The 25,958-nt window shown below is 37.6% G+C and overlaps 1 protein-coding gene and 1 long non-coding RNA gene across 3 annotated transcripts; both read left to right on the plus strand.

Annotated features, from left to right (window-relative positions):
• The first annotated feature begins 12,218 nt into the window (after window positions 1–12,218).
• Window positions 12,219–15,353, plus strand: LOC113332368 (rRNA biogenesis protein RRP5-like). The gene is made up of 8 exons (XM_026578913.1): window positions 12,219–12,321; window positions 12,499–12,624; window positions 12,966–13,037; window positions 13,141–13,240; window positions 13,357–13,464; window positions 13,788–13,973; window positions 14,317–14,945; window positions 15,047–15,353. The coding sequence occupies exons 3-6, from the start codon at window positions 12,970–12,972 to the stop codon at window positions 13,938–13,940; spliced, it is 429 nt and encodes a 142-aa protein (XP_026434698.1). The 5' UTR covers window positions 12,219–12,321; window positions 12,499–12,624; window positions 12,966–12,969; the 3' UTR covers window positions 13,941–13,973; window positions 14,317–14,945; window positions 15,047–15,353.
• Window positions 15,354–22,476: 7,123 nt separating this feature from the next.
• On the plus strand, window positions 22,477–24,338 carry LOC113332295. 2 transcript variants are annotated; one of them, XR_003351436.1, is made up of 2 exons: window positions 22,477–23,188; window positions 23,306–24,338. It is a non-coding gene; the product is annotated as an uncharacterized LOC113332295 (long non-coding RNA). The 2 variants fall into 2 exon arrangements; XR_003351435.1 differs by having other exon boundaries at window positions 23,342–24,338.
• The last annotated feature ends 1,620 nt before the right edge of the window (window positions 24,339–25,958 follow it).

Genomic DNA, 25,958 nt, shown 5'->3' on the forward strand with positions numbered 1-25,958 from the left:
AGTATATCAAGGAGTTATATCTCAATTTCTCGATTCAATACTTACTCAAGAAAATAGCAATTTGCGAGTCTAATTGAATACAAGATAAATTAACTTGAACGACACCAAATACCAATGTTAAAGTATCAATCAATTTCAATCAACAATCAAAGGTTGGATTTACCAATTGGTCGATTCAACGCACAACATGTGATATTTCAATTATAAAACAAAGTGTAATGCAGAAAAGAAATATCACAGATACCAAAAGTTTTGTTAACGAGGAAACCGCAATTGTAGAAAAACCCCGGGTCCTAGTCCAGATTGAACACACATTGTATTAAGCCGCTACAGACACTAGCCTACTACAAGCTAACTTCGGTCTGGACTGTAGTTAAACCCCAATCAATCTCACACTGATCCAAGGTACAGTTGCGCTCCTTACGTATCTGATCCTAGAAGGATACGACATACTTGATTCCCTTAGCTGATCTCACCCACAACTAAGAATTGCTACGACCCAAAGTCGAAGAATTTAATAAACAAATCTGTATCACACAGAAAAGTCTACAGGAATAGATAAATATGTCTCCCACAAAAATACCAACGAGTTTTGTTCTGTCTTTTGATGAATCAAGGTGAACAGGATCCCATTGATATACCAGATTGATATTCCCGAAGAACAGCCTAGAAATATCAATCACCTCACAACGATCTTAATCGATTAGCGAAACAAGATATTATGGAATCACAAATGATGAGACGAAGATGTTTGTGACGACTTTTATATCTTGCCTATCGGAGAAATTAATCTCAAGCCAATCTTACTACTGCACTCAATCACGATAGAAACAACAAGATCTGATCACTCAACTATAGAGAAAATAGTTGGGTCTGGCTTCACAATCCCAATGAAGTCTTCAAGTCGTTAACCTACAGGGTCTCGGTAGAAACCTAAGGTTAAAGGAAAATCGACTCTAGCTTATACAACTAGTATCACACATGAGGTGCGGGGATTAGTTTTCCCAGTTGCTAGAGTTCTCCATTATATAGTCTTCAAATCAGGGTTTGCAATCAATGCTACCTTGGTAACAAAGCAATCAATATTCACCTTTAGATGAAAACCTGATTAGATTTAATCTAATATCTTTTAACCGTTAGATCGAATCTTAGCTTGTTATACACAAACGAAATGCACGCTCATTTAGGTTTATTCATCTTCACCATAACTAGTTCAAATGACTCATAAGAATTAGTTAGAGAGTTGTTCAATTTCTCAGATCTCATAGAAGTATATAAGACAGAATCGAATCAAAAACGATTTTGATTCACTCGAATTGATTCATGAACATTATAGCCACAGTTTGCAAATATGCATTCCTTAGTTTATATATGTCGTAGTTCACGAATAAACCGTTTTTTGAAAATAACGCACTCAAGTATGCATACCGGTACCCGGATTGAGTTTGTTTCAGTTCACAAACTCCAACAGAAATTCACGAGATGTGAACTTCCGGCAGTACGCTTACGGGTACGCGGACTTAGCTTCAGGACATCCTGAACCAGTAAAGTACGCATACTTTAGTTCAAGGATTTTGGACTTACACAAGTATGAGTTAACATACAATGTTTATATCCATTCATGGTTATATATTCTAAACTCTCATTTCAATCATTGAAACATTCTTAGAGGATGTTAAATAGAGGTTATTCACACACTATTTTTCATCAAAGAGATTTTCAAGATATTGAAATAACCAACATGACTTTCGTCACTTGTAAAGATGAACTTGGCCAAAGCGAAAGCTTACCAAGACATATTTCGAGAAATAGATAAGCGAGGTATACTCGGATCGCAATAGCAAATGTGTATAATCGAAGTCTACATAGAAATACGACTTTTGTCTCAGGATAGGAGATAGAGTAGATATACTTGTGAGTGATAGATAAGTTCAAGTCTCCACATACCTTTTAGTCGATGAAGTTCCACCAGTTCCTTGAGTAGTTCTTCGTCTTTGCATGATGAATGCCGTGGAGTATAGAGCTCAACTACACTTTCTATCCTAGTCCGAGACTTAGCTATAAGTATATTAGAAATCAAGACTTATAGTTTTGGAAACTAAACTTGAATAGAAACGCTTGCAAGTTCGACCGAGCAGTGCTCTAACACTTTTTAAAATAACATAATTTTGTAATCCAACTACGTTTGCACATGCTATATTTTTTCTCTCCAAAATAATAGTTTTTGCTGGTCCCAAACCTTTATGTTAAAGAAGTTGTATTAATAAAAGGTAGTTCGTAGACATCAAAGGTAAATGAACGATCATATATCATTAATATCAAGATAAACATTCATTTCGGTGGATACAAGGTTTTTTTTTTAACGGGAGTGTTAGTTTCTGTTAATTTTATCATTTTCGACTGCAAGCTAAGGAGCATTTTTCAGTATCTTCCTTAGGTATTGTTAGAGCATTGCTCGGTCGAACTCGCATACGTTGCTATATCAAGCATATTTGTCAATGTTAGTGATCAAAACTATAAGTATTGATTTCTAGTCTACTATTAGCTAAGTCTTAGAGTAGGATAGAAAGTGTAATTGAGCTCAAGACTCCATGGCGATCATCATACAAAGACGAAGAACTACTCAAGGAACTTGTGGAACTTCATCGACTAAAAGGTATGTGGAGACTTGAACTTATCTATCACTCAAAAGTCTATCTACTCTATCTCATATCTTGAGACAAAAGTCGTATTTCTATATAGACTTTGATTATACACATTTGCTATTTCGAGCCGAGTTTATCTCGTTTATCTATTTCTCGAAATATGTGTTGGTAAGATTTCGCTTTGGCCAAGTTCATCTTTACTAGTGACGAAAGTCATATTAGTTTCAATTACTTGAAAATGGCTTTGACGAAAAATGATTTGTGAATAACAACTATATAACGTCCTATAAGAATGTTTCAATGATTGAAATGATAGTTTAGAATATACAAGCTTGGAAAGATATAAAAATTGTGTGGTAACACATATGTGTGTAAGTCCTTATTCCTTGAACCAAAGTATGTGTACTTTGCTGCTCAGAAAAATTGGAACTAAAGTCCGCGCACTGTCGAAAGTTCACGTCCTGATAATTTCTGCTGAAGTTTGTGAACTGAAAACAAACTCATTCCGGGTACTTAAGTTCGCGTACCAGTATGCGTACTTAAGTTGGTTATTTTCTAAAAACGGTTATTCGTGAACTTAAACTTATATAAACTAAGGAATGCATAATTGCAAACCGTGGCTATAAAGTTCATGAATTGATTCGAGTGAATCAAACCGTTTTTGCTTCGATTGTGTCTTGTATACTTCTATAAGATCTAAGCAACTGAACAACTCTCTCACTAGTTCATTTGAGTCATTTGAACTAGTTGTGGTAAAGAAGAATATGGTGAATATGGAAGTGCTCACATGGCTAACCATTTGGTTAATTACTGTTAAACCAACTAAGTGTACATGTTTGGGTACGGTTACACAAACCTAAATAAACGTGCATTTCGTTTGTGTGTAACAAGCTAAGTTCGATCTAACGGTTGAAAGATATTAGTTTGAGTCTAATCAGGTTTTCATCTAACAGTGAATATTGAATGCTTTTTTACTAAGATAACATTGATTTCAAACCCTCATTTGAAAGTCTATATAAAGGAGAACTCTACCAACTGGGAAACCTAATCCCCACACCTCCTGTATGATACTAGTTGTATTAGCTAGAGTCGATTCTCCTTTTACCTTAGGTTTCTTCTCGAGACCATGTAGGTTAACGACTTGAAGACTTCATTGGTATTGTGAAGCCATACCCAACTATTTTCTTTGTAGTTTTGTGATCTGATCTTGCTGTTTCTATCGTATTTGAGTACAAACGTAAGATTGGCTTGAGATTGATTTCTCCGATACGAAAGATATAAAAGAAGTCACAAACACATTCGTCTCATTTTTGTGATCCGCAATATCTTCTTTCGCTAGTCGATTAATATTATTGTGAGGTGATTCATAATTTTAGGTTGTTCTTCGGGAATATAAGTCCTGGTTATCAATTGGTTCATGTTCACCTTGATTTATCAAAAGACGGAATAAAAACTTGTAGGTATTTCTGTGGGAGACAGATTCATCTATTACCGTATACTTTTTTGTGTGATAAAGATTTGTTTATTAAAGTCTTCGACTTTGGGTCGTAGCAACTCTTAGTTGTGGGTGACATCAGTTAAGGGAATCAAGTGCGTAGTATCCTGCTGGGATCAGAGATGTAAGCAGCGCAACTGTACCTTGGATCATTGTGAGATTGATTGGGGTTCAACTAAAGTCCATACGGAAGTTAGTTTATAGTAGGCTAGTGTCTGTAGTGGCTTAATACAGTGTGTGTTCAATCTGGACTAGGTCCCGGGGTTTTTCTGCATTTGGGGTTTCCTCGTTAACAAAACTTCTGGTGTCTGTGTTATTTCTTTTCCGCATATATTTTGTTATATAATTGAAATATCACAGGTTGTGCGTTGAATCGATCAATTGGGAAATCCAACTTTTGGTTGTTGATTGAAATTGATTGATCCTTGAACATTGGTCTTTGGTACCGTTCAAGTAGTTTCTCTTGTATTCAATTAGACTCGCAGATTTCTATTTGCTTGAGTAAATATTGAATCGAGAAAGTGAGATATAACTCTTTGATATACTTTTAATAAGATTGAGTCTGACTGTCTAGTTGATTCTCTTTAAAGTATATTGGAGTTTGTCCATACATATTGCTAAGAGAAATATTGGGTGTGGTTGTTAGCCCCCGCTTTTTCAGGTATGATATAATTTTTGCAACTTTGGGTATTTACTGTTTTTATATTTAGAATGATAAAAAGAACTAATCATTAGGTGTAATACAACAATTAATAGGTGGTACTGCATGCATACGTTTTTTATTGAAAGTTAAGTAGATTAAAGAAAATTAAGGAAATAAAGGAATATCCAAAGTGTTGGTCACCCTTATCTCATTACAGTGGTTTGAGATACTGGTATCGGCCAACATATTGTTAATCTCATCAGCGGAAATTGGAAACACAACTGGAATTGCAAATTGACAGTCTAAATTAAGAGCAGAAATGATGAATTCAGGCATCTATATCCATTGTTGTTTATGGATTACTCAAAAGTTCATGCAACCACGTTATATATTCTATGCTTAAATTGAATACCCAAAAAGTTGTCACATGAAAAGTAAAATCCTCATAGCTTCTAAAATTATAGGTTGGTTCCTCCAAAAAATGTTACTTGATTCATATTGGGCATAAGTATTAACATGTGGAAATCACGTTCTGCCCAAAAGTTCTTTAGGGTCCATACTTTTTACTAAGTAGCTGCTTCAGTAGGTCCAGAACTTTTTCTTCTTCTGTAAAGGAGACATTGGTGGTGTCAGCTCTAGCCTGGATAGTTGTTCTTATATCAGAACGAAGAATTATACCGTAACCAACATGAGATGTAAGATCAATCCAAGAAGCATCAAAGTTAATTCTTTGGACTATGTAGATAGAGGTTTAGTCCAGCTTTGATCTATGTAATTTGGTTGTCTTGGAAAAACTGAGTCAGTTGGTATCCTAGGATATGGGGTTTCTTTCTTATTTGCATTCAGAGGATACCATAATTTCATATGTCTCTGAAATGCTAAAGCTAACTGTACACTTGTGGTAGATTTGCACTGAAAGATTCTAAGATATCTTTCCTTCCAAATTAGCCAACATTTTGTAGTCGTTGTTTCTATATTGCTATTGTTACAGACTCCTGCGATTCAATCCGAGTACATGGAAGAAAATGAGAAAGTAGCAATAGTTATATGAATCGTACTCACCAATGGGGGTGACATCCACACAAACTTGACATGAGGATACTAAAAAAAATGTTTTAAATATTCACATTCATGCTCACAAAAAATGCATTTCATATTTATATCTTTCATGTACTGACCCAGTTTCTTCCTAACATACAGTGCATTATTAATACATTTCCACACAAAAAATATTAATTATTTGTGACATATTTAGTTTCCAAAAAGATTTCCAGAAAGATACATTTGCTAGCCTAGTATGACCGATAGATGGGTTTGTAAGTTTTTGATACATGGATTTCACAATGAAGATCCCATTTTTAGTAAGTAGCGATCTTAGTTTATCTTGTTTCATCCTGCTTTTCCTATCTGTAAATATTCGGATACCTATGATTTTTCCAGCAATGTCAACCAGGAAGTTATTCCTCACTTCCTTTTCATTCCACTTCTTTGTATTTGAGTCTAATAACTCAGATATAACATGTTAAAGAGTTTAGTTGAGTACCACAGAAAGACAAGAGATTATTTTCCACACATGGTATCCATTTATGTCTCCACACACTTATTAACTTACCATCATTTACCTCCCATCAACTGAACTAATGAATCAGAGAAACACCCTGCAAAATACATCTCCATACCCTAGAAGCATTATAATGTTTCTTAGAATGGAAAACAGTTGTATCTCTAAAGTATGTATATTTTAACACAGAGTTGCATAGGATATCATTGTCTTGTTCGTATTTTTAGCTTCTTTAAAACCTAAGCCTCCTAGTTCTATGGGTTCACAAAAAAATTCCCAGATAATTGGGTAAAAAAACTTTATAGTTATTTTGTTTTCCCCACCAAAAGTATCTTTGAATTGCATCGATTTTATAAGTTATTTTCTTAGGCAAGGAGAAGCAACCCATTTGGTAAATGGGTGGACTATATATGACAGATTTATTAAGTATCATCTGACTCACTTGAACCATTGTTTTTCCATTCCAACTTTTAACTGTAATCTCCATATTTTGCATAATTTTGTCAAAAGTTTTTATTTTTGATCTATCTATGAACAAAGGTGCTCCTAGATAAGAGTTTGTGATACTTAGTTTCTTCATTTTTAAGAGCCTAATCATAATTCTTTGATGATTAGAATGTATCTTTTTACTAAAAAAATATGACAGACTTTGAAAAGTTTATAAGTTTCCCAGATGCGTTGCTAAATTGACTAATAATATTTAAGAAAATTTTGCAACTTACAAGATTTACTTTGGAAAATAACAGACAGTCGTCTGCAAATAGGAGGTGAGAAATTAATTAACTGTGTCTAGAAATTTTAATTCCAGTAATGTGTTTGGTTTGTTCCTTAGCAATAAGGAGCCTTGAAAAACCTCCATACACCCAATATTTAGCTTAGAAATATGTATGGACTAACTCCAATACACTTTAAAGAGAATCAACTATACAGTCAGACTCAATCTTAAGAAAAGTATATTAAAGAGTTATATCTCTATTTCTCAATTCAATCCGCAATCAAACAAATAGGAATTTGCGAGATCGATTGAATATAAGAAATAACTTGGACGATATCAAAAACCAATATCCAAGTGTCAATCAATATAATCAACAACCAGAGGTTGGATTCACAATTGATTGAACTTACGCACAACCTGTGAATTTTCAATTATATAAGCAAATATAATGCAGAAAAGAGATAACACAGATACCAGAAATTTTGTTAACGAGGAAACCAAAAATGCAGAAAAACCCCAGGACCTAGTCCAGATTTGAACACCACACTATATTAAGCCGCTACACACACTATCCTACTCCAAGTTAACTTCAGACTAGAATGTAGTTGAGCCATAACCAATCTCACACTGATCAAGGTACATTTGCGTTCCTTACTCCTTTGACTCCCATCAGGACTCTCCGCACTTGATTTCCTTAGTTGATCTCACCCGCAACTAAGAGTTGCTACGACCCAAAGTCGGGGACTTGATAAACCAATATGTCTCACATATAAAAGTCTATTGAATAGATAAATCTGTCTCCCACAGATATACCTATGAGTTTTGTTCCGTATTTTGATAAATCAAGGTGAACGGGAACCAATTGATATACCAGATTTATATCCCCCAAGAACAGCCAAGAAATATCAATCACCTCACAATAATCTTAATTGTATGGTAGCGAAACAAGATATTATGGAATCACAAACGATAAGACGAAGATGTTTGTGACTAATTTTTATCTTGCCAGTCAGAGATTAAATCTCGAGCAAATCTTAGAGAAGATAATATTCAATCACGATAGAAAACAACAAGATCAGAACACCCGACTACAGAGAAAATAGTTGGGTCTGACTTCACAATCCCAATGAAGTCTTAAAATCATTAACCTACAGGGTTTTGAAAAAACCTAAGGTTAAAGGAGAATCGACTCTAGTCGCAACTAATATCACACATGAGGTGTGGGGATTAGGTTTCTCAGTTGCTAGAGTTCTCCCTTATACCGTCTTCAAATCAGGGTTTGCAATCAATGTTACCTTGGTAAAAAAGTATTCAATATTCACTGTTAGATGGAAACCTGATTAGATTCAAGCTAATATCTTTCAAATGTTAGATCGAACTTAGCTTGTTACACACAAATGAAAAGTGATTTCATTTAGATATGAGTGACCGTACCTAAACGTGTGCACCTTTGTTGGCTCAACAATAGTTAACCGAAGTTAGCCATATGAACACTTTCATATCAACCTTATTCGTCTTAACCATAACTAGTTCAAATGACTCAAACGAAACTAGTTCTAGAGTTGTTCAATTGTTTATATTTCTCCTAAAAGTATACAAGACACAATTGAAGCAAAATCGATTTTGATTCACTCGAATCAATTCATGAACATTATAGCCACGGTTTGCAAAAGATTGTATTCCTTATATATAAATGTATTAGTTCACGAACAAACCGATTTGAGAACATAACCCACTCAAGTATGCAAACGGGTACGCATACCTAAGGTGCCGGACTTCGACTGTTTCGCCAATATGCAAACGGGTACGCATACTGTCGTACACTTCTAAACTTCAGTTGATTCCAGTACGCATACAGGTACGCATACTATAGTACCCGGATTTCAACTGACTTCGCCAGTACGCGTACAGGTATGCATACTCCAAGTTAACTTCAGACTAGAATTTAGTTGAGTCATAACCAAGTTGAAATATATGAAACCATAAATATTAATACTGCAAAATCATCTTCCAAATAAACTTTAGAATTTAAATAAATAAATCTAAAAACATTGCAAGATGAAAATCGTTGGCAATAGCTATGTGTACTCACAATAATTGCTATTCCAAACCCTAGTTATTCTTCTTAAAACACAAAAATAAATTCTCATAAGAAGTCTCCTAGAAAAATCAAAAAATCAAGTTTTTTAATAACATCGTACCTTTGAAAGGGTCCATCATAAAGGTATCACTGATATCCTTGATTCTTTTGACCATAGAGACTCCATGTTCATGACTTAGAACATTAACTTTCTGATCAAAAATGCGGGCAAGATGCCTATCTTTGACACAGTCCAAGATAGGTTTCTTCTGATTCCTGATCAAGATCTTTTGATTATCAAGGATTTTGGTCTGATCATCAATAAGCTGATTTATTTGTAATAGAAGATTTGCAAATTCGACCCTAGAGTCATTCTGAAAAAGAATTAAATCTTTGACAGATTCTCCAATCCAGGAGTTGTAGTCTTTCCTTTCAATCATCTTTTTCAAGACAAGTTCTTGAAAAGAATCGCATCCTTTAGTGTCTTCTTCCATATCAAGATTCACCACTTCTTGAGGTCTTGAGGAGTTCTCCATTTTTCTTCTTTTTTTTTTTAATTAGGGAAGGCAAAAACAATATATATGTTTACAAACAAGAGAAGGACATCCTTGTTATGGAAACCCTAAAACTCCAAAGAAAGACACAGACGTTCGTGGACTAGATGCAGAAGACCAGTGGATCAGAAAACATCCAAAAAGAAATACTTTCTGTTTTTCAAATATGTCTTACCAACATGGCTCACTTGGTGTGCCTTTGAGTAAAACTGCAATAGAAGAAGTAGAAACACATTGGTGGATTAAGCTGCACCAGTCTTTACAAAAGCCAAATGCAGAGAGGGTTTGGAGCAAAAAATCCCGATTGACCCTTCAAATGCCTTTGACATGTCAATTTTCACCCGTATACCCCCATTCTTGGTATTATTTCCTTAATAAATGAATTACCTCATGCGCAACTATAATGTTATCTTCTATTTGTCTTGAAGACAAAAAAGACGACTGATATTTTAGGGATTAAGAAAAGAAAAGTCCCATTTAATTTGGGGTTTAGTTTTTTTTTTTTTGAAAACATCTGTATACTGAAACAACTCCCAATTATGTTTAAAAAACTTACCAGTCCATCTTGTCACGATGACTTGTTTCGTTTCATCGCCTTTACTACCTTCCAAACTTCCTCTGTCGTTGGAATTGATACAAAAAATCATTATCCTGTTCAGATTTCACTTTTAGGATTAAACCCGTAAGTTCCTGATCCGACACAGTAGGAGCGGTTGTAAAGAGAGTTTTAATGTGAACTCTTTATCAACATACCCCCCTTTTGATTACGCATACAATCTATCTTATTTTTTTTCTTTTGAGATTTTTAATGTGAAAATACTTTGTATTTATTTCTCCTAATTTCGCAAAATTGTCTCTTGAGATTTGTTTAGCCATCACTTCCTAAGTATTATAAAGGGTTTCTAACTCAAACATTTTGTCACCGAAGAGAAATTCTTATTATTTTATTTTTTTTTGGAAATAATCGAGGTCTTCAGGTGGTCTATATCTGTTAGAAGTTTTGATTTTTTTTGTTAGGAACTATACAAACATTTTTCCTCCAGATTGTAAGATTTTCTCCTAGGTTTTTTAAGTTGCACAAGATACATAAGTTGCATTTATCAATGATATATCCCATGCATTACAATTAATTGAATACAAGACTTATCATGTAACCAAGTACCAAAAAACTCAAAAAGAATTTTTTTATTAAAATCTGAGTTTGGAGTTACTTCGAACCTAATTGGACAATGGTCAGAGCCAATGTGAGGGACATGAGTGATAGAAGATTCGAGATAATGGTTTATGCAGTCGTCGTTGACAAAAGCTTTATCCAACCTTTCCTGAATGTTCTTACAACCCTCCTATGTTTATCCGATGTGAAGTTATTTCCCGAAAACCCTAAATCACTCAGACCAACCCTTTATAGCAGTCTAATGAAAGGTTCAGCTTCCATAATGTTAAAAGGAAAACCACATTGCTTTACAGAAGGATCAAAAAATTGGTTGTAATTATCTACTACAACCCAAGCCATACCAGAATGTGTTAATCTAGAATAAATTTTCATGATTCTAAATTATGGGGTTTATAGGGAGAGCCATAGAAAGCAATTAAAAGCCAAATGTTTTCATGAAAGTTTGTTTTTATAAGCATATTTAACATGTTATTGTTCCAGTGAACAATATCAAAATGAAACCCGTCAATCCAAGCCAAAGCCAAACCCCATGCTTTGCCAATAGGAAAAAGATTTTGGGAACTCAGACAAAAGTTTTTTGAGAAATGGTATGTGAGATTTTGTTTCAGACAAAAACAAAATATCAGGTTTTTCAGTTTTTATAAGTTGATCTAGATGTTGTCTAGTTTTTTTTAATTCCCACAAGCCTACGTATTCCAAGCCACTAATTTCATTGTAGCCGATGAATCGAAACTTAAAGAGACAAGATTAATTGAAACTGATGCAAAAATAAAATATGCAAAATAGATTATAAAAGAAAAGGAAACCAGTATCACTAGTGGAAAAGAGGCTATCTAGGACATAACGAAACGACATAAAACAGAAGTCCCAAAAACCGCCACATATCAGAACACGTCGCTGACTAAAATGAAGTTGTCGTTGTGGATGATCTTTCGTGGACTTCTATAACGACACTTTAGTGTTTGCCTCTGACTAAAGCCAAACTGTTGTAGTGGTTTGACTTTAGCTACTTTTACAACGACACGTAGAATAGTATCATTTCGTTGGCATAATCGTGCGGTTAGGATTAGCTTCTTTGTGGTAACGGCTGAGATGAAGCAAGAGTACTTCGTTATTATCGAGTAAAATATTTTTTTATTTCCTTCATCTTTATCTTTCATTCATCTCTATCTAACTCTCTCTCTCTCCAGCTCTCACCAAAACACAGAGGAAAAAAATCACACAGTGAACTATTTCCTCTGAAATCCCACCACCATCAAAACCTTTTTCACTGAAAACCGACCACCATCCAACCAATTTATCGGAAGTTCTTAAAAAAATTTCTTAAAAACTCTCCTCCATTAAACCTTGAAGAGATGTCTGATTTACTGTTGTTCAACCAATTTCGTGTTTGATAGAAACCCAGTTTCTTTTGATGTGCAATTATCCAGTTTCGATCTTAATTTTGTCTACAGGTAAAGTTAGGGTTTGTAATAAGTTAGATACTAACCATACAAATCACAGAACAAAAAGAATTCGTTTTTTTTCTTCTTGTTCTTCATCAATTCATTCATAGAAGAAAGAAAGGTTTCTTTTTGTTCTTCTTCTATCAAGGAAACATGGCTTTCTGATCTCATTAATTGATGTTTCAGTTTGGGTGCTACTGAAAAAGTCTTTGTTCCAGATCTATTTGTTCTTCGTAAACGAAGTATATTTTCGTTTCTCAAGGAAGGAAGAAGACCGTTTGTGGGCAAGTTTCTGTTGCAAACCGTAACCAAGTTTGATTTTGATTTTTGAAGTTGATTTAATATATTTTTTTTTTTTATTCGACTATTTCTAGTATGATTCCACACAAGACCATGCGAGGCTGTTGTAGTTTCTTCAATCGAGGCTTATGAGGGTATCCCAAAAACCATAGGACAAGATTAAGAGGATGGTTATCCCTGATGCTCTCATATGAATTTAGGGTTTTATTTGATGGGTTACAGATGTGTATTTGAATCGTTTTTCTGTTTCTAGATGAGAATCAAAATTTTATTGCATATAATTTTTGGTTCATTTTTATTTTTCTGGTGAAGGATTTATTTTGATAACTCATTTTGTTGTCTGTTGTGTGTAGATGTATGGATAGAGCCTGGCCTGGTATTGGAGAAGAAGCTCTGAAAGGTAGCATTGAGAATAAGATTCATGGGTAAATTCTCTAACTCCACTAATCTATTGTTCGATTTCGTATTTAAGGAAATGTGCACTGAAAATGGGATTCTGGTTAACTTGTTGCTGTATGTTTATTGTAGGCAAGATGGTGATGGAACAAAGATCGTTGATGGGAAATTGTATCCAGAAAATATGGTGATAACTTCAAAGTTCTCCTTATATTTTCGTGATAATGTTGGTGTAAGATCTTATCATTGCATCTGTTTTCTGTTGATATTCCCATATGTTTATCACCAATAAGACCATGCCTGCTGTTTTGAAACTTTTATTTAGAATTTAGATATTTGACGTGGCAGATGAGAAAGTTCGGAAGCTGGAGAAGAAGTACAAGGAGGTCGGGTTCTGTTCGTGCTTGCATTCTAGGATTTAGGCACTTGGAAGGACTCACATTAAATATCTTGGAGGTTGTGTCTTGACCTTAATATATTTTCTCTGCATGAGTGGTGCACATTAGATTAGAGGCATTAAGATTATGTAGAGAGAATTTATCCGCCAAGGTGTTAATATTGTGGGTGCCTGGATTCAAATGATTTACCTCTCATTTAATAGTTGCAAATTTATACAGACTACAAGGGTGACCCCTTGCTAGCAATGATTGTATGCAATGTTTCGAACCGTTTAGCATTTGCATTATTCTGTTCTGTTATACAAGGCTAGTTCTTATAGTATTAAGTATTCAAAGTGTGGTTTCCTAATTTGCTTCCACTATTCTGCATACTTTATTCAGGCTAGTGCTTTTGAGGGATCAGTTTTCACTCACTTAGATGTCAAACCAGGTATGGTTGTCAAGGGGAAGGTAAACTCTGTCGGGGACTTTGGTGCTTATGTGCAGCTATCAACTGGTGTGAAGGAATTTTGTCCTCTTACACACATGTCATAACTTGAAGTCCCAAAGCCTGAGAAGAAATTCAAGGTATTTTCTCTTAGCATAAATTACTCTTATTGTCTGTTACCTCCTAACTATGTTGTATGTGTGAAAAGAATCAGTTGTTAACTTGTTTATCGTTGTGGCAATTGTTCTGTGTGGGTTGGATCAGATTTAGCATTTCGAGTGCTAGGTTTCAAGTCCAGGCTTATATCAGTCACACACAAAAAGACTCTTGTTTGTTATGTTTCTTGTGATATTGTTGACTTAGTATTCCTTCTTATTTTCTTGAAGTCTAATGCATTCCGATCTCTGTTGGTCGGTCCTCAGTTTCTCAGTATTTTAGGCCCGTTTTTTAATCTTCGTATCTTGTTTGCTGTGTTCTCTTCAGGTCAAGCCACAACTTGCTATTCTTAGTTCATTTGACTATGCTACCGATGGACTGATAACACATGGATGGATCAGAAAAGTTGAAACACATGGGTGATCTATGAGCTTCTACAATGGAGTGCAAGGATTTGCTCGCCATTTAGTTGTTATATATAACCGATCCCTTGTTGTGATGCAGAGGTTAAACTTGCATACAGTTCATTCTTGTGCATTTGTGCATATGCGATGATCTTAGTCAGCACTATGCTATATAATTGCATTTCATGATTTCTTCATATTTATTTAGTGTGTTAAAAGTATCATTTGTATATGAAATTAGTTCGTGGATAAAGAGTAACCAGTTTTCCTTTTTCAAGGACATAACTTGACAACTTCTCTACCTTATCTTTTTTTGGTAATTATTATAGATAGCTTTGATGATTATCTACTTTATAAGCCTCCTAATATAATATTTAATTATCGTTTCTTTAGCTATTTATTCCCTCTCTTAACCAGGTCTGAACTTGGATTAGACCCAGGCTGCGAGGCAGGTTCAATATATCATGCTGGACAAGTCGTGAAATGTAGGGTGATGAGTGCAGTTCTTGCTTCCCGGAGGATCAACATTTGTTTTCTTATGTCTCCAACAAGGTTTGCTTTCGTTCCTACCGTGTTTGAATGTTATATCTGTATGTGTATGAAGGTGCCAATTCCCATTTTTGTGTCTAAATAGCTGGCAATTGTAAATGCAGGGTGCACTGATGTCATGGTTGATGGTAAGACTGCTGTTCCTGCTGGATAAGGAAATTTTGGAAAAGTTTGTGCTACTGCAATTCTGTTCTCAAGCATGTTGGTGCCAAGGTCATAATGACATTGTTAAAAGTTTTAGGACTTGTATCACTTCTCTTTAAGAGACCTTGAACTTGTTAATTAGCAGCTGAATCCTTCTTTCTTTTTATGAGTTTGGACTAAATTTATGAGTAAAATTCAATGTAATTGAGTTGTCATTTTGTATTAGATGAATCTGGTTTTTATTTGGAATTTGAATTGTCATTTGAATTTCAGTATTTTAATATTAATTTTGATTTGAATTTGAATTGTTATTTGAATTTCAATGTAATTTGAGTTTCAGTTTTCTGTAATCTGAATCGGAATCAGAACTGTTTCACCCCAGTCAGAATGACAGCAGTCAGCCAGATCTGACATATATTTTTAATATTAAATAAATCAAATCTACGATGTCATACAGATGTCGTGCACAACGGCACACCGAAAGCATCGTTATTTAGGGGCACCTTGAAAGTGTCGTTTCAGAAAAAGACACTGAATCTACGGCACTTTCAGCGGCAGTATGGCAGTGTCTTTTTACCCTCTGAAACGACACTATTGGACTATCTTAAAACGGCTATATTCCACTAGTGTATGAGTATCTGATTGATAATAACATAAAGATAAAGTGATTTGGAGTGTTACATGAGCCCTTCTGTTTCTTTCATCAAAGACCTTCATAACAACAATTTTCATCGAATGGAATTGAACAAGAAGCATTTAAAGTAGACTCTTCCAAGAAACATCCATCTTGATTTATATTTCGATTAACAACTTCAACTTTCCCTAATTTTAAAATTGAAAGAGAGGAATGAGGGGTTTTGAAAAAATCAGACGATTCACCACATGAACCCAAATAAGATTTGGTCTTTGAAGATTCTTCTTCTTCTGAAGAAAATCTAATGATGAAGGTAGGTTTAACAATTTCTATGACATCTCTTTCAGGGGTGAAAAATTATTCATCAGAAAGGTGAGGGGATAACATATCTGATGAGCAGAACATTTACCAAGTAAAGAGAATGATTGGCCTTCGACATCTCCCAAGATACCACCTATCGAAATTTGATACTCTCAATCCGATATGTCTCTGTAGTCTGTAAAAGGAGAGAAAAACGAAGTTTCAGGAGAAAATTATGAATATATCCTTTTGCCTAAGACAGTAATTGCCTGGTCTTCATCTAAATCCAAATCGAACCCATCAAGCGATCTACTGATTTCAACAAACTCATTCCTGCGTTTTCCGTTGCAATTGAGTCTGTATCAGGCCCATATAAAAAGTCTAGAAACTCATCTTCATCTACCATTACATTAGACTCCACTATAACAAAATATGAGTCTAAAAATGCAGAAGAAGACATGGATGCATCCTGAAAAAAATCCATATCATCAATTTGGTCATCTATGAGGAATTTAAATTCACCCTCCCAACTCTCAGATTCATCATCATCCAGGTCTATAAAGGGGTTGTTATCATAAATTTTCTCCAACATGCGATTTTCCAAGATGGCACGATTGCTTGTACATGACCTAGTCTATTAAAACTGAGGAAAACTCGGTGAGGAAGATTCATATACAAAAAATATATTATTGATTCAGGGTTCGAGCGTGTTAGAGCACTGCTCGGTCGAACTCGCAAGTGTTGCTATCTCAAGCTTGTTTGTCAAATTTAGTTGCCAAAACTATAACTCTGGATTCCTAGTCTACTTATAGCTAAGTCTCGGACTAGGATATAAAGTGTAGTTGAGATCTAGACTCTACGACGTTCATCATGCAAAAACGAAGAACTACTCAAGGAACTGGTGGAACTTCATCGATTAAAAGGCATGTGGAGACTTGAACTTATCTATCACTCAAAAGTCTATCTACTCTATCTCCTATCTTAAGGAAAAAGTCGTATTGCTATATAAACTTCGATTATACACATTTGTTATTTCGAGCCGAGTTTATCTCGCTTATCTATTTCTCGAAATATGTGTTGGTAAACTTCGATTATACACATTTGTTATTTTGGCCAAGTTCATCTTTACAAGTGACGAAAGTCATGTTGATTATTTCAATATCTTGAAAATCGCTTTGATGAAAAATAGTGTGTGAATAACCTCTATTTAACATCCTCTAAGAATGTTTCAATGATTGAAATGATAGTTTAGAATAAATAACCTTGAATGGATATAAACATTGTATGTGAACTCATACTTGTGTAAGTCCAAAATCCTTGAACTAAAGTATGCATACTTTACTGGTTCAGGATGTGCGGAAGCTAAGTCCGCGTACCCGTACGCGTACTGCCGGAAGTTCACATCCCGTGAATTTCTGCTGGAGTTTGTGAACTGAAAACAAACTCAATCCGGGTACTTAAGTATGGGTACCGGTATGCATACTTGAGTGGGTTATTTTCTAAATCGGTTTATTCGTGAGCTAAGACATATATAAAATAAGGAATGCATATTTGCAAACCGTGGCTATAATGTTCATGAATCGATTCGAGTGAATCAAAATTGTCTTTGTTTCGATTGTGTCTTATATACTTCTATGAGATCTAAGCAATTAAAAAACTCTTTAACTAGTTATTATGAGTCATTTGAACTACTTATGGTGAAGATGAATAAGGTTGATATGAAAGTGCTCATATGGCTAACCATTGATTAACTACTGTTAAACCAACTAGGTGTCCACGTTTAGATACGGTTACACAAACCTAAATGAATGTGCATTTCATTTGTGTATAATAAGCTAAGATTCGATCTAACGGTTGAAAGATATTAGCTTGAATCTAATCAGGTTTTCATCTAACGGTGAATATTGAATGCTTTGTTACCAAGTGTTTGTGGGTGAAAACTGTTTCTGCTGATTTTGGTAATTTTGGGTGTATGGATGAGAAACGAATCTAAATCCTAAACAATGCACTGCACGTGAGTACTTTTGATTCGAGAGATAAATCTGTACAATCCTGGCCTAAACCAAGAAATGGTCGTTCCAGGCTTGCTTCGGTCACTAAGTGAAGGTGAAGGGTTGGTCTTAGAGAGGGAAGCGAAGAGAGTGTTGAGACCAGAATGGTTAATTCTGAAGATGTGGCTTGTTTTATGACTTGTATCAGAAAGTGGAACTGGCTTGCATAGTGAGAAGCTATCAGTTCTTGGTAATTTCTGGATACTATGTTGTTGCTGACCAAAAACTTGTTCTTTGGTGGAAATAGGTGAAGCCTATTTATACCAGTCATATTGAAACGTACCCTGGTCTCGTAGGAAGTGGGAACGATTGGGTGGTGGAAGAGTGGAGTAACGTATAACCTTCAGGAACCCATGCTTCCATGATGAAGAAAGTGGATCCGTTTACACCCGTTACTTCTTGCCGCCACTAATTGCCCCGCTTCATGACACTTTCTTATAACGAACATATTGCACGCCACACGCTGTAAACCACCAGACCAATACCCTGATGAGTATCCCCCAGTTTGTGACATGTTTGATGTCTCGAGTGTTTTCGTGGAAAACGTGTAGCAGGTTGCTATGTGTGGCAAGTCAAAGTCAAGAGTCTTGCCGCAGGAAAATAACATGTGATGCTATTAGGAACGTCTTGGCTGGTCGCCTAAAACTGCCACAAGTCTGTCAGTTCGGTGGCGAACTTGGACGGCTGAGATTGCATCTCATGAGGAAGGGTATCCGTTGATTATGGCTACCTTGTGTTGGCTCCTGATAATGGCGCAGTGGCGTTTTGGTGCACGCCAGTGGAAATGTGGCATGGCTGGCATGGATCGTGCATGCCAGTGGCACGGTGGTGTAAGTGGCGCCTGGCGTAGCCATGGCCACTAGATTTAGGCAGTTGGTCACCTGAAGCTTGCCGCAAGTCTGTCTGTTGATAGACACATTTTTGTGTCTAATTTGATCTCAATACTATATATTGTTGGCACTTGATTTTGTACTAATTTTGTTATTTTATGTATTTGTAGGTATTTTTTGGAAATAAACATTTTTGGAAAATTCTGCTCGAAAAGTTGATTTTGTCACCCGGAGGACAAGTGTTATTCGAACTCTCGCTTTTGGATAAGGGGTAACCTAATTACTAAGGGGCACCCCAGGTCACCCCAAGGCAGCTGCTATTCGCACCCAAGTTCTGGTTAGGGGGAGGACATCTTCTTCCCAAATTCAAAAAAAAAAACAAAATTGGCGGGAAAAAATTGTTATCAACTGGCAGATTTAGGGTTGGAAGTTTGGACGGGATTAAAGGAGATTCAATGGCCCAAATTAAATGGGTTTGTTCCTAGGGCCTAGATAGAGCTGGTATGGGTGTTGGATTCGGTCAAAATTGGTTAGATAACCGGTGGTAATCAAATCAGGGAAGATATTCTTAAATAAGAAAAATATTCTATTCTTGGAATTCTTGGATGGAAGAGACGTGCATGGGTTGATTTTATTGGCTGGAAACAATCCCTACAGCTCAAGGATGACGCGTGAGAAGAGATAAAACATGGAACAATCCGTAACAAATCAGAGAATTAAAGAAAAAAATATCGGGAATATTTTCATTCACTGCCGAGTAATGGGAAGATTTTTTGGATTAATGGAGGAGATTCAATGGTTCAATTACGTATAAATATGTTCCTAATGTGCTACAGAGGGGCGGTCGAGAGTTTGGGGAGGTTTGGAGGCGAGCAGAGAGGCGTAGGAGGAGTTGCAGAGAAGTTACCTGCTGCTGCTGCTGCTGCCATTAACACGCCTGAAGAACACGAAGAACGGACTCGCAGAAGCAGTCGTTTATCAACAACAACATCGACTGTCTTTGTGGGTCGTAGTTCTTCAACGACAACAGCAACTCAGCTCTGTCGTTGATTCTGGACGCCTTCTGTGGGTCGCAGAGTTCTGTTTTTCATCAATTTCTTGTATTTCTCTTCATTGTAAAACACTTTTGAGCATCAATGAAATATTTTGAGAGCATTTTTACTATGATGAGATAAACCCCAACACTGGGACGACGGAGGAGGCCAAACTTCATATTTGGGGTAATTTTATTTAATTCTATATTTACTTTTTGCACCAATTTTAATTAAATTAAGATTTTAATTAATTATTTGTGATTTCATTTGATGGTTTATGCTTAGTCCTAGGGATTTTTGATATGCCATGCTTAAGAAATACAAGTAATATTTTATAAAATCTACTTTGGCAAAGAATAGAGTTAATCTTCATTTTGTTTTAAATTATAATTGCCTAGAATTAATTTCTGAACCACTTGAAAATGAAAAATGGCCGAATCTTTAGTCCCAGTACTTCTCTACCAATTTGTCTATATTTGTATATAATTTTTATAAATCTAAAAATCCTTCACCTTCACAAATCTTAGAGTTCGAACCTTTATTACTACAACCCCATTAAATCATTAATCATTCAGTTACGAACTTGGACGGCAGAGATTGCATCTCATGAGGAAGGATGACCATTGATTATGGCCATATCTTGTCGTATAGCAAAGTGGCGCCATTGGCAAAATGGCGCCTGGCATAGCCATGGCATAGCGGCATGACAGTGGCGTAGCCGTGGAAGCTGTTTTGGCATATTGGTGTTAGACACAAATATGGCTTTAGCAACATTGGCCTTGTTGCTAAGTTAATCTTGAGGTCTTAGGAGAGTCACTGGACCCCGTTGGCATGGCAACTTTTAGCTAAATTAGGGTTTGGCGCATCGCAACTCTATTTAGCACGTGCGACATGACTGTGGCATGGTGGCGTGGCTGGCATAGCTGGCACATGCCAGTGGCACTAAGTAGCGCCTGGCGCAGCCATGGCCGCTAGACTTTGGCATATCGGTGTTAGACCCAAATGTGGCGTGGCAACATTGGCCCTGTTTCCACATCAATCTCAAAGTTTCGGGAAACGTAACTTAGCTTGGTTGGCGTAGCAACTTTGCCCAAATTAGGGTTTGGCATGTCGAAACCCTAATTGGTGCGTGTGGCATGCGGCCGCGGCATGACGACACTTTTTGTGAAAATGGTGCCATAGCTATGTCAAAGGAACTATGGCGAGGCCATAGAGTGTAAACGGCCACAGGAGTAAGGATTGTCGTGGGTGGCTATGATATGGCGCCATTCCTAGGGCTTCCTGGGTCCCATAATTTGTGCTGCAACCGGAAATTAGGGGTTTGGCTAATGCAGGGTCGTTCTTCTGACTAGAAAACCCTAATTTGAGCTTATCATGGCGTTGTCCCCGAACATGAGGTAGGTTAGCACGTAGGGCGCTATTTATGGCGCGTTGACACGTATGGCGTGTTCTGGAAGGTTTGGTATGCCGTTAGCATGTTGGCGCGGTTTTGGGAAGCCAACATGGTATGGCGACATCTTGAAACCTCTTTTAAAGTTGTGGCAGGTTTAGAGCAACCTGATCGGTTGAAAAAGGGAAGGCTGACCAAACATGGTGTGGCCATACTTCCAACGTGAGTGTGGCAACTTTAGAGCGACTTGATTGGTCGATGGAAACTGGGGCCGGAAGGTGCGGGCCCAACCACAACTGGTGTGAGCGTGGCGGTTTTAGAGCGACCTGATTGGTCGATGGAAACTGGGGCCGGCAGGTATGGGCCCATCCACAACTGGTGTGAGCGTGGCGGTTTTGGAGCAAACTGATTGGTCGAGGGAAGTAGGGGCGGTTTAGGATGGGGGCGTGGCCAATAGCAAGTGGCGCCGGCTGGCCTAAAGAATGGCCACACCTCCCTTTGTTGTCCTGTGGCTCCTTATTTTCTGATTTTGGGCAAGGTTTTGCACCTACTAATCCATGGCGGTTTAATTACCTAGTTTTCCTAGGCTTAAATTTCGACAAAGCAAGGTCTGATATACTGCGCAAGGCGCAAAATCCTATCTTTTGCAAATTAGTCAGGGTAATCGATTGAATTTTATGTGTTGACACAGAGTTCTTTTAAGTTCATTTCCAGAGAGCAGCATGCTTTCTGATTGAATACCTTATGAAAAGACCTTATCTTTGATATTTGGAAATTCGTGCTACTCTGCTGCGAGTGCACACACATTGTCATGCCATATCAACATTAAGGGTTCAGCCGGGGAACATAGAACAGAAAGTTTTCAAAGAAACTTATATTAGGTGAATATAGGCAAGGCGCCGAAATTTACAGAACATTTGGGATGATTGCTACATGCGCCAGTCTGGATAAATTTTATGTAAATATATTGAATGGATCAATAAATATTCCAGTGGAGAGGTTAACACTCATGGCTCCGTTTCCTTGCAGAGTGACGTCACATCATATGCAAGGTTTTATAATTTTAACCCTAAGCTAAAAACCACAATCAATATTAAGTCCCCTGCTTAGCACGTAACAGTGGCATTGTTGCGGGGTAAGCATGAGATGGTGACAGACAAGAGTAAAATCGAAGGGGCAAGACGTGAAGAGATTGTCAGGGAAGTTCAACTAACCTTTGGCGGAAGGCATGAAGAATCCGTGATCCTTGTATTGGCGGCTCTGCGTAATTCCGGTTTGTCCATGGGGTGCTGGCGTTGGCGTTGGAATTCTGGATACTGATCAGCAGAGATAGCGTTGTGGCTGGGTCCGCGAATCGGTGGATGGCGCAAGCTGGCTAGGTCACGAAACTTATGGATATGGCGCTTGGCTTCAGTCTATGGAATGATGGAAACTGGCTGCAGTCCGTGGAATGGCGGGAACAACGCTTAGAACTTCGGCTACCAGATAGTGAAGATGGAGCCGGCTAGGTCGCAGAATGGGAAGAGATAGTGCGACTTTGATCACAGAGTGCTGGAGTCATGGCGCTGCTTGCTAGGCTGTGGAGTGGGCGGAGATGTCGCTGCTTTTCTGGTGGAGCGCGTGGAGATTGCGCTGCTTTGAGCAGTGAAGAAGGCGCTCCTTTGGCTAGGTCACGGAATGGCAGGGAGAGCGCCTGGATGGCATTGCGGGTCGGGTTGCCTTCTGTGCATGACCCGAAATAAGAAACCTTCTTCAACTCAAACTTCAAAATACAATGTATATAAAAGGCGTTGTCCACCCTTTTATTTTCGTATCATTGGCTTTATCTCTGTAGCAGCAAGCCTCTTTCCATCAGCAGTCCAGGTGAGCCAATTATTCTTTCTTTTATATAGATCATCATAGAATTGCATCCATCCTCTTCACAGGTATCGTCTCGCATCTTTTCTGATAGTTCTCCATTTTGTGTTCTTCATCATATAGATTGCCCATGCAGACATAATGTAAATTTTTTTTTAGTGCACAATGGGATCTTCCGGTGATGATCATAACTCTGACTCTTCGGAGAATTTTTTTGAAGTCGACGAACCCATGTTTTCTTCACATGAGGAGATATTAAACTAAATCAACCCTTTGTTCCATGGAGCCGGCCGGATTATACAAGGCATGTCTCCCACCCATCTACGCATCGTGCGAGTGTGTGCTCAGGCTTTCATGGCTTTGATGGACATAGAGGAGAAGTGAATACATGATGAAGCATCCCAGAAAGTCGGGAAATATCATTGTGACGAAGATTCTCCACATCCCATTATCAGAGCTGAGCGATTCGCTTCTCGGTTGAAATGGCGAAGGACTGAGCCTGAGAAACTTCTGGGCGAGAGCCAGTTTGATTACCCTGTCCATAATGGTATCGTAATCCTTGATTCTGACGTGACTGAATTGGAACATCCTCAAGAGTTATTGGAAAAGTTCCGTAGGAAGATGTTGACACGGCTTACGAGACTGAGGCAACTTACGGAGTGGGCGCCGTAACTGCTGCTGGGGAAGTTGGAGCGATCACTGGGGATGTTTTCAAGATAGATGGGGAGGCGGTGGAAGCATATGTTGGAGTCGTTGGAGAAGCTGTGGGGACATATGCTTGAACTGCTGTCGAAACGGATTCCGGGTGGGATGTTGAAGCAGATGCTGAAACACCTTCTAGATGGAATGTTGAAGCTGAAACAACTTCTGGATAGGATGTTGAAGCTGCTGCTGAGATAACTTCTGGATGGAATGTTTGTTGTCGGAGAAGGTGCTGGGGAAAGTGCTTGAAAAAGCTCTGATGAAGGCGTCATTGATCAAGGTGTTTGTCATTGACAACTGGTTTTCCCATTTTGCGATTACCTTCCGTAGAGAAAAACAATCTTATCGTAGCTTGTAGATATTTTTGATACTTCAGTTTTTTCTTTTTGTTCGTGCGACTGATGCATGTTTCACCAAGTAATATTCTTTCATTTATGCTGCTTTGATAATTTCATATATTTCATTGAATGAATAAAATCTCCCAGAAGAGCCCTAAAACCCCTTTTGCGAAAAACAAGTTCTTCCACCCTTCCAAAGCGATTCAGCGGATGGGAGGCCAAATCACATAAATGGTGCAGCAATAATGCTAGTAGGCATGTTACTTTCTCTCCGTTTAGCTACTTCCATGGGAACGCCTCGCATGCCGTTGGCAACAGTCTCTCAAAACAGGGAAAACAGTAGCAATGATTAAGGATTTTTACCAACCTTTTATTGGATTTTCCCTCGCAAATTACACAGGACGTCTGTGACATGCCACCTGGGTAGGTACAAGTGTGAGCCGTCACAAGCTAGGAAGCATATCGTGACAAGTAAAGAATCCTCGTCGGGCAAAAGTTGAAGCCAGATGTTCTTGAAGGAAGGTGTCTGTGCCGCCACTCGATGATCTTCTCCCTTGTACAATATTTTTCTTTTCCTGTTCGAATAAGATATTTCTGGTAGGGTTTGATTTTTTCTGGTTTTTAATTGATGGGTAATGACTTTGTGGGTTTTCTGGATACTTTTCCCTTGAGATGATTTAGGAAAACTTATTTTGAAATAAAGATGCTTTTAATTAAAATCGAAACCCTAATTATGAATGCAAGCAATGCAATCATTTTGGAGGGATTACAAATATTACAGGGAAAAGGGAAATTACTGAAGGAAATACTTAAAAAGGAAAACGCTGGAGGAAAAGGTAGCACAACGTTTTAGGTATTGAAGGGCTTGAGACATCGTGTTTGAATTGTCACGCCTTCCAATTTGTAGGCATTGATGAGTTTGCAGTAACCACCCAAGATAACATCTGCCGCCAGGTATGGCTCGTCTTCCCTTTCTTTAGGAGAATCAGGTTGAGCGTCTAGCTTCACTGTTACATCTCCAACTTGAAACGCAGTCGTCTTGATTACCATATCTCTAATTTGAAACAGGTTTGGGCGTTGTGCAACCACTTGATTTTTGAGCTCGTTATCTTTGACTGAGGCAGCTTCTAAATTTTTGACAAAGCATTTGAAAGGCCCATCATCCCATTCACATCTCTTAATGACGCCCGAGTTGATAACTGGACCGAGTCCCCATGCCTGACCGAGAGGAGAAGTGACTGGGTGCAGAAAGGGATGTTCAATAAGACTTACTTGTGTTCGGAATCTTCGGATGAACGTCGACGGGCTTTCTCCAGGTAATCGAGTTACCTTGGTAAATTGTTAATACGACAACATGTGATCTTCAGGGTTCAATGACTTGTGGGAAATTCTTTCGGGTATCGACACGGGCAGAGGGGATACTCCTAATTTTGCTTTATTGCCATGTACCCATGATCGCCCCAGAATCATGTCGTAATTTGAGAGTTCTTTGATAATGTGGAATTTTCCATGTGTTAGAGCATCTCCCACATTAATTTCAAGGTTGATGTAGCCATATGCGTCTATTGCTTCTCCTTCCAAGTTTTTGACCACAATTGGGGAAAGAGTATCCTCCTGCTTCAAAATTCTCGCACCTATCAGAGTCTTGATGGTAACGATGTTGAAGTCAGAGGCCGCGTCGATCAATGTGCTATCGAACTCGGCGCCCCTCAGATAAACCGTGGTCAGCAGTCCCC

This window comes from Papaver somniferum, unplaced genomic scaffold, assembly GCF_003573695.1.
Source record: "Papaver somniferum cultivar HN1 unplaced genomic scaffold, ASM357369v1 unplaced-scaffold_131, whole genome shotgun sequence".
Classification (NCBI taxonomy): domain Eukaryota; kingdom Viridiplantae; phylum Streptophyta; class Magnoliopsida; order Ranunculales; family Papaveraceae; genus Papaver; species Papaver somniferum.

Bases quoted from the DNA above. Each gene is read 5' to 3' on its own strand.
- LOC113332368 (XM_026578913.1), top strand. From the start codon at position 12,970: ATGGATAGAGCCTGGCCTGGTATTGGAGAAGAAGCTCTGAAAGGTAGC. The intron at 13,241-13,356 runs GTAAGATCTTAT...TTGACGTGGCAG, and splicing joins ATTTTCGTGATAATGTTGGT to ATGAGAAAGTTCGGAAGCTG. The intron at 13,465-13,787 runs GTTGTGTCTTGA...TACTTTATTCAG, and splicing joins TCACATTAAATATCTTGGAG to GCTAGTGCTTTTGAGGGATC.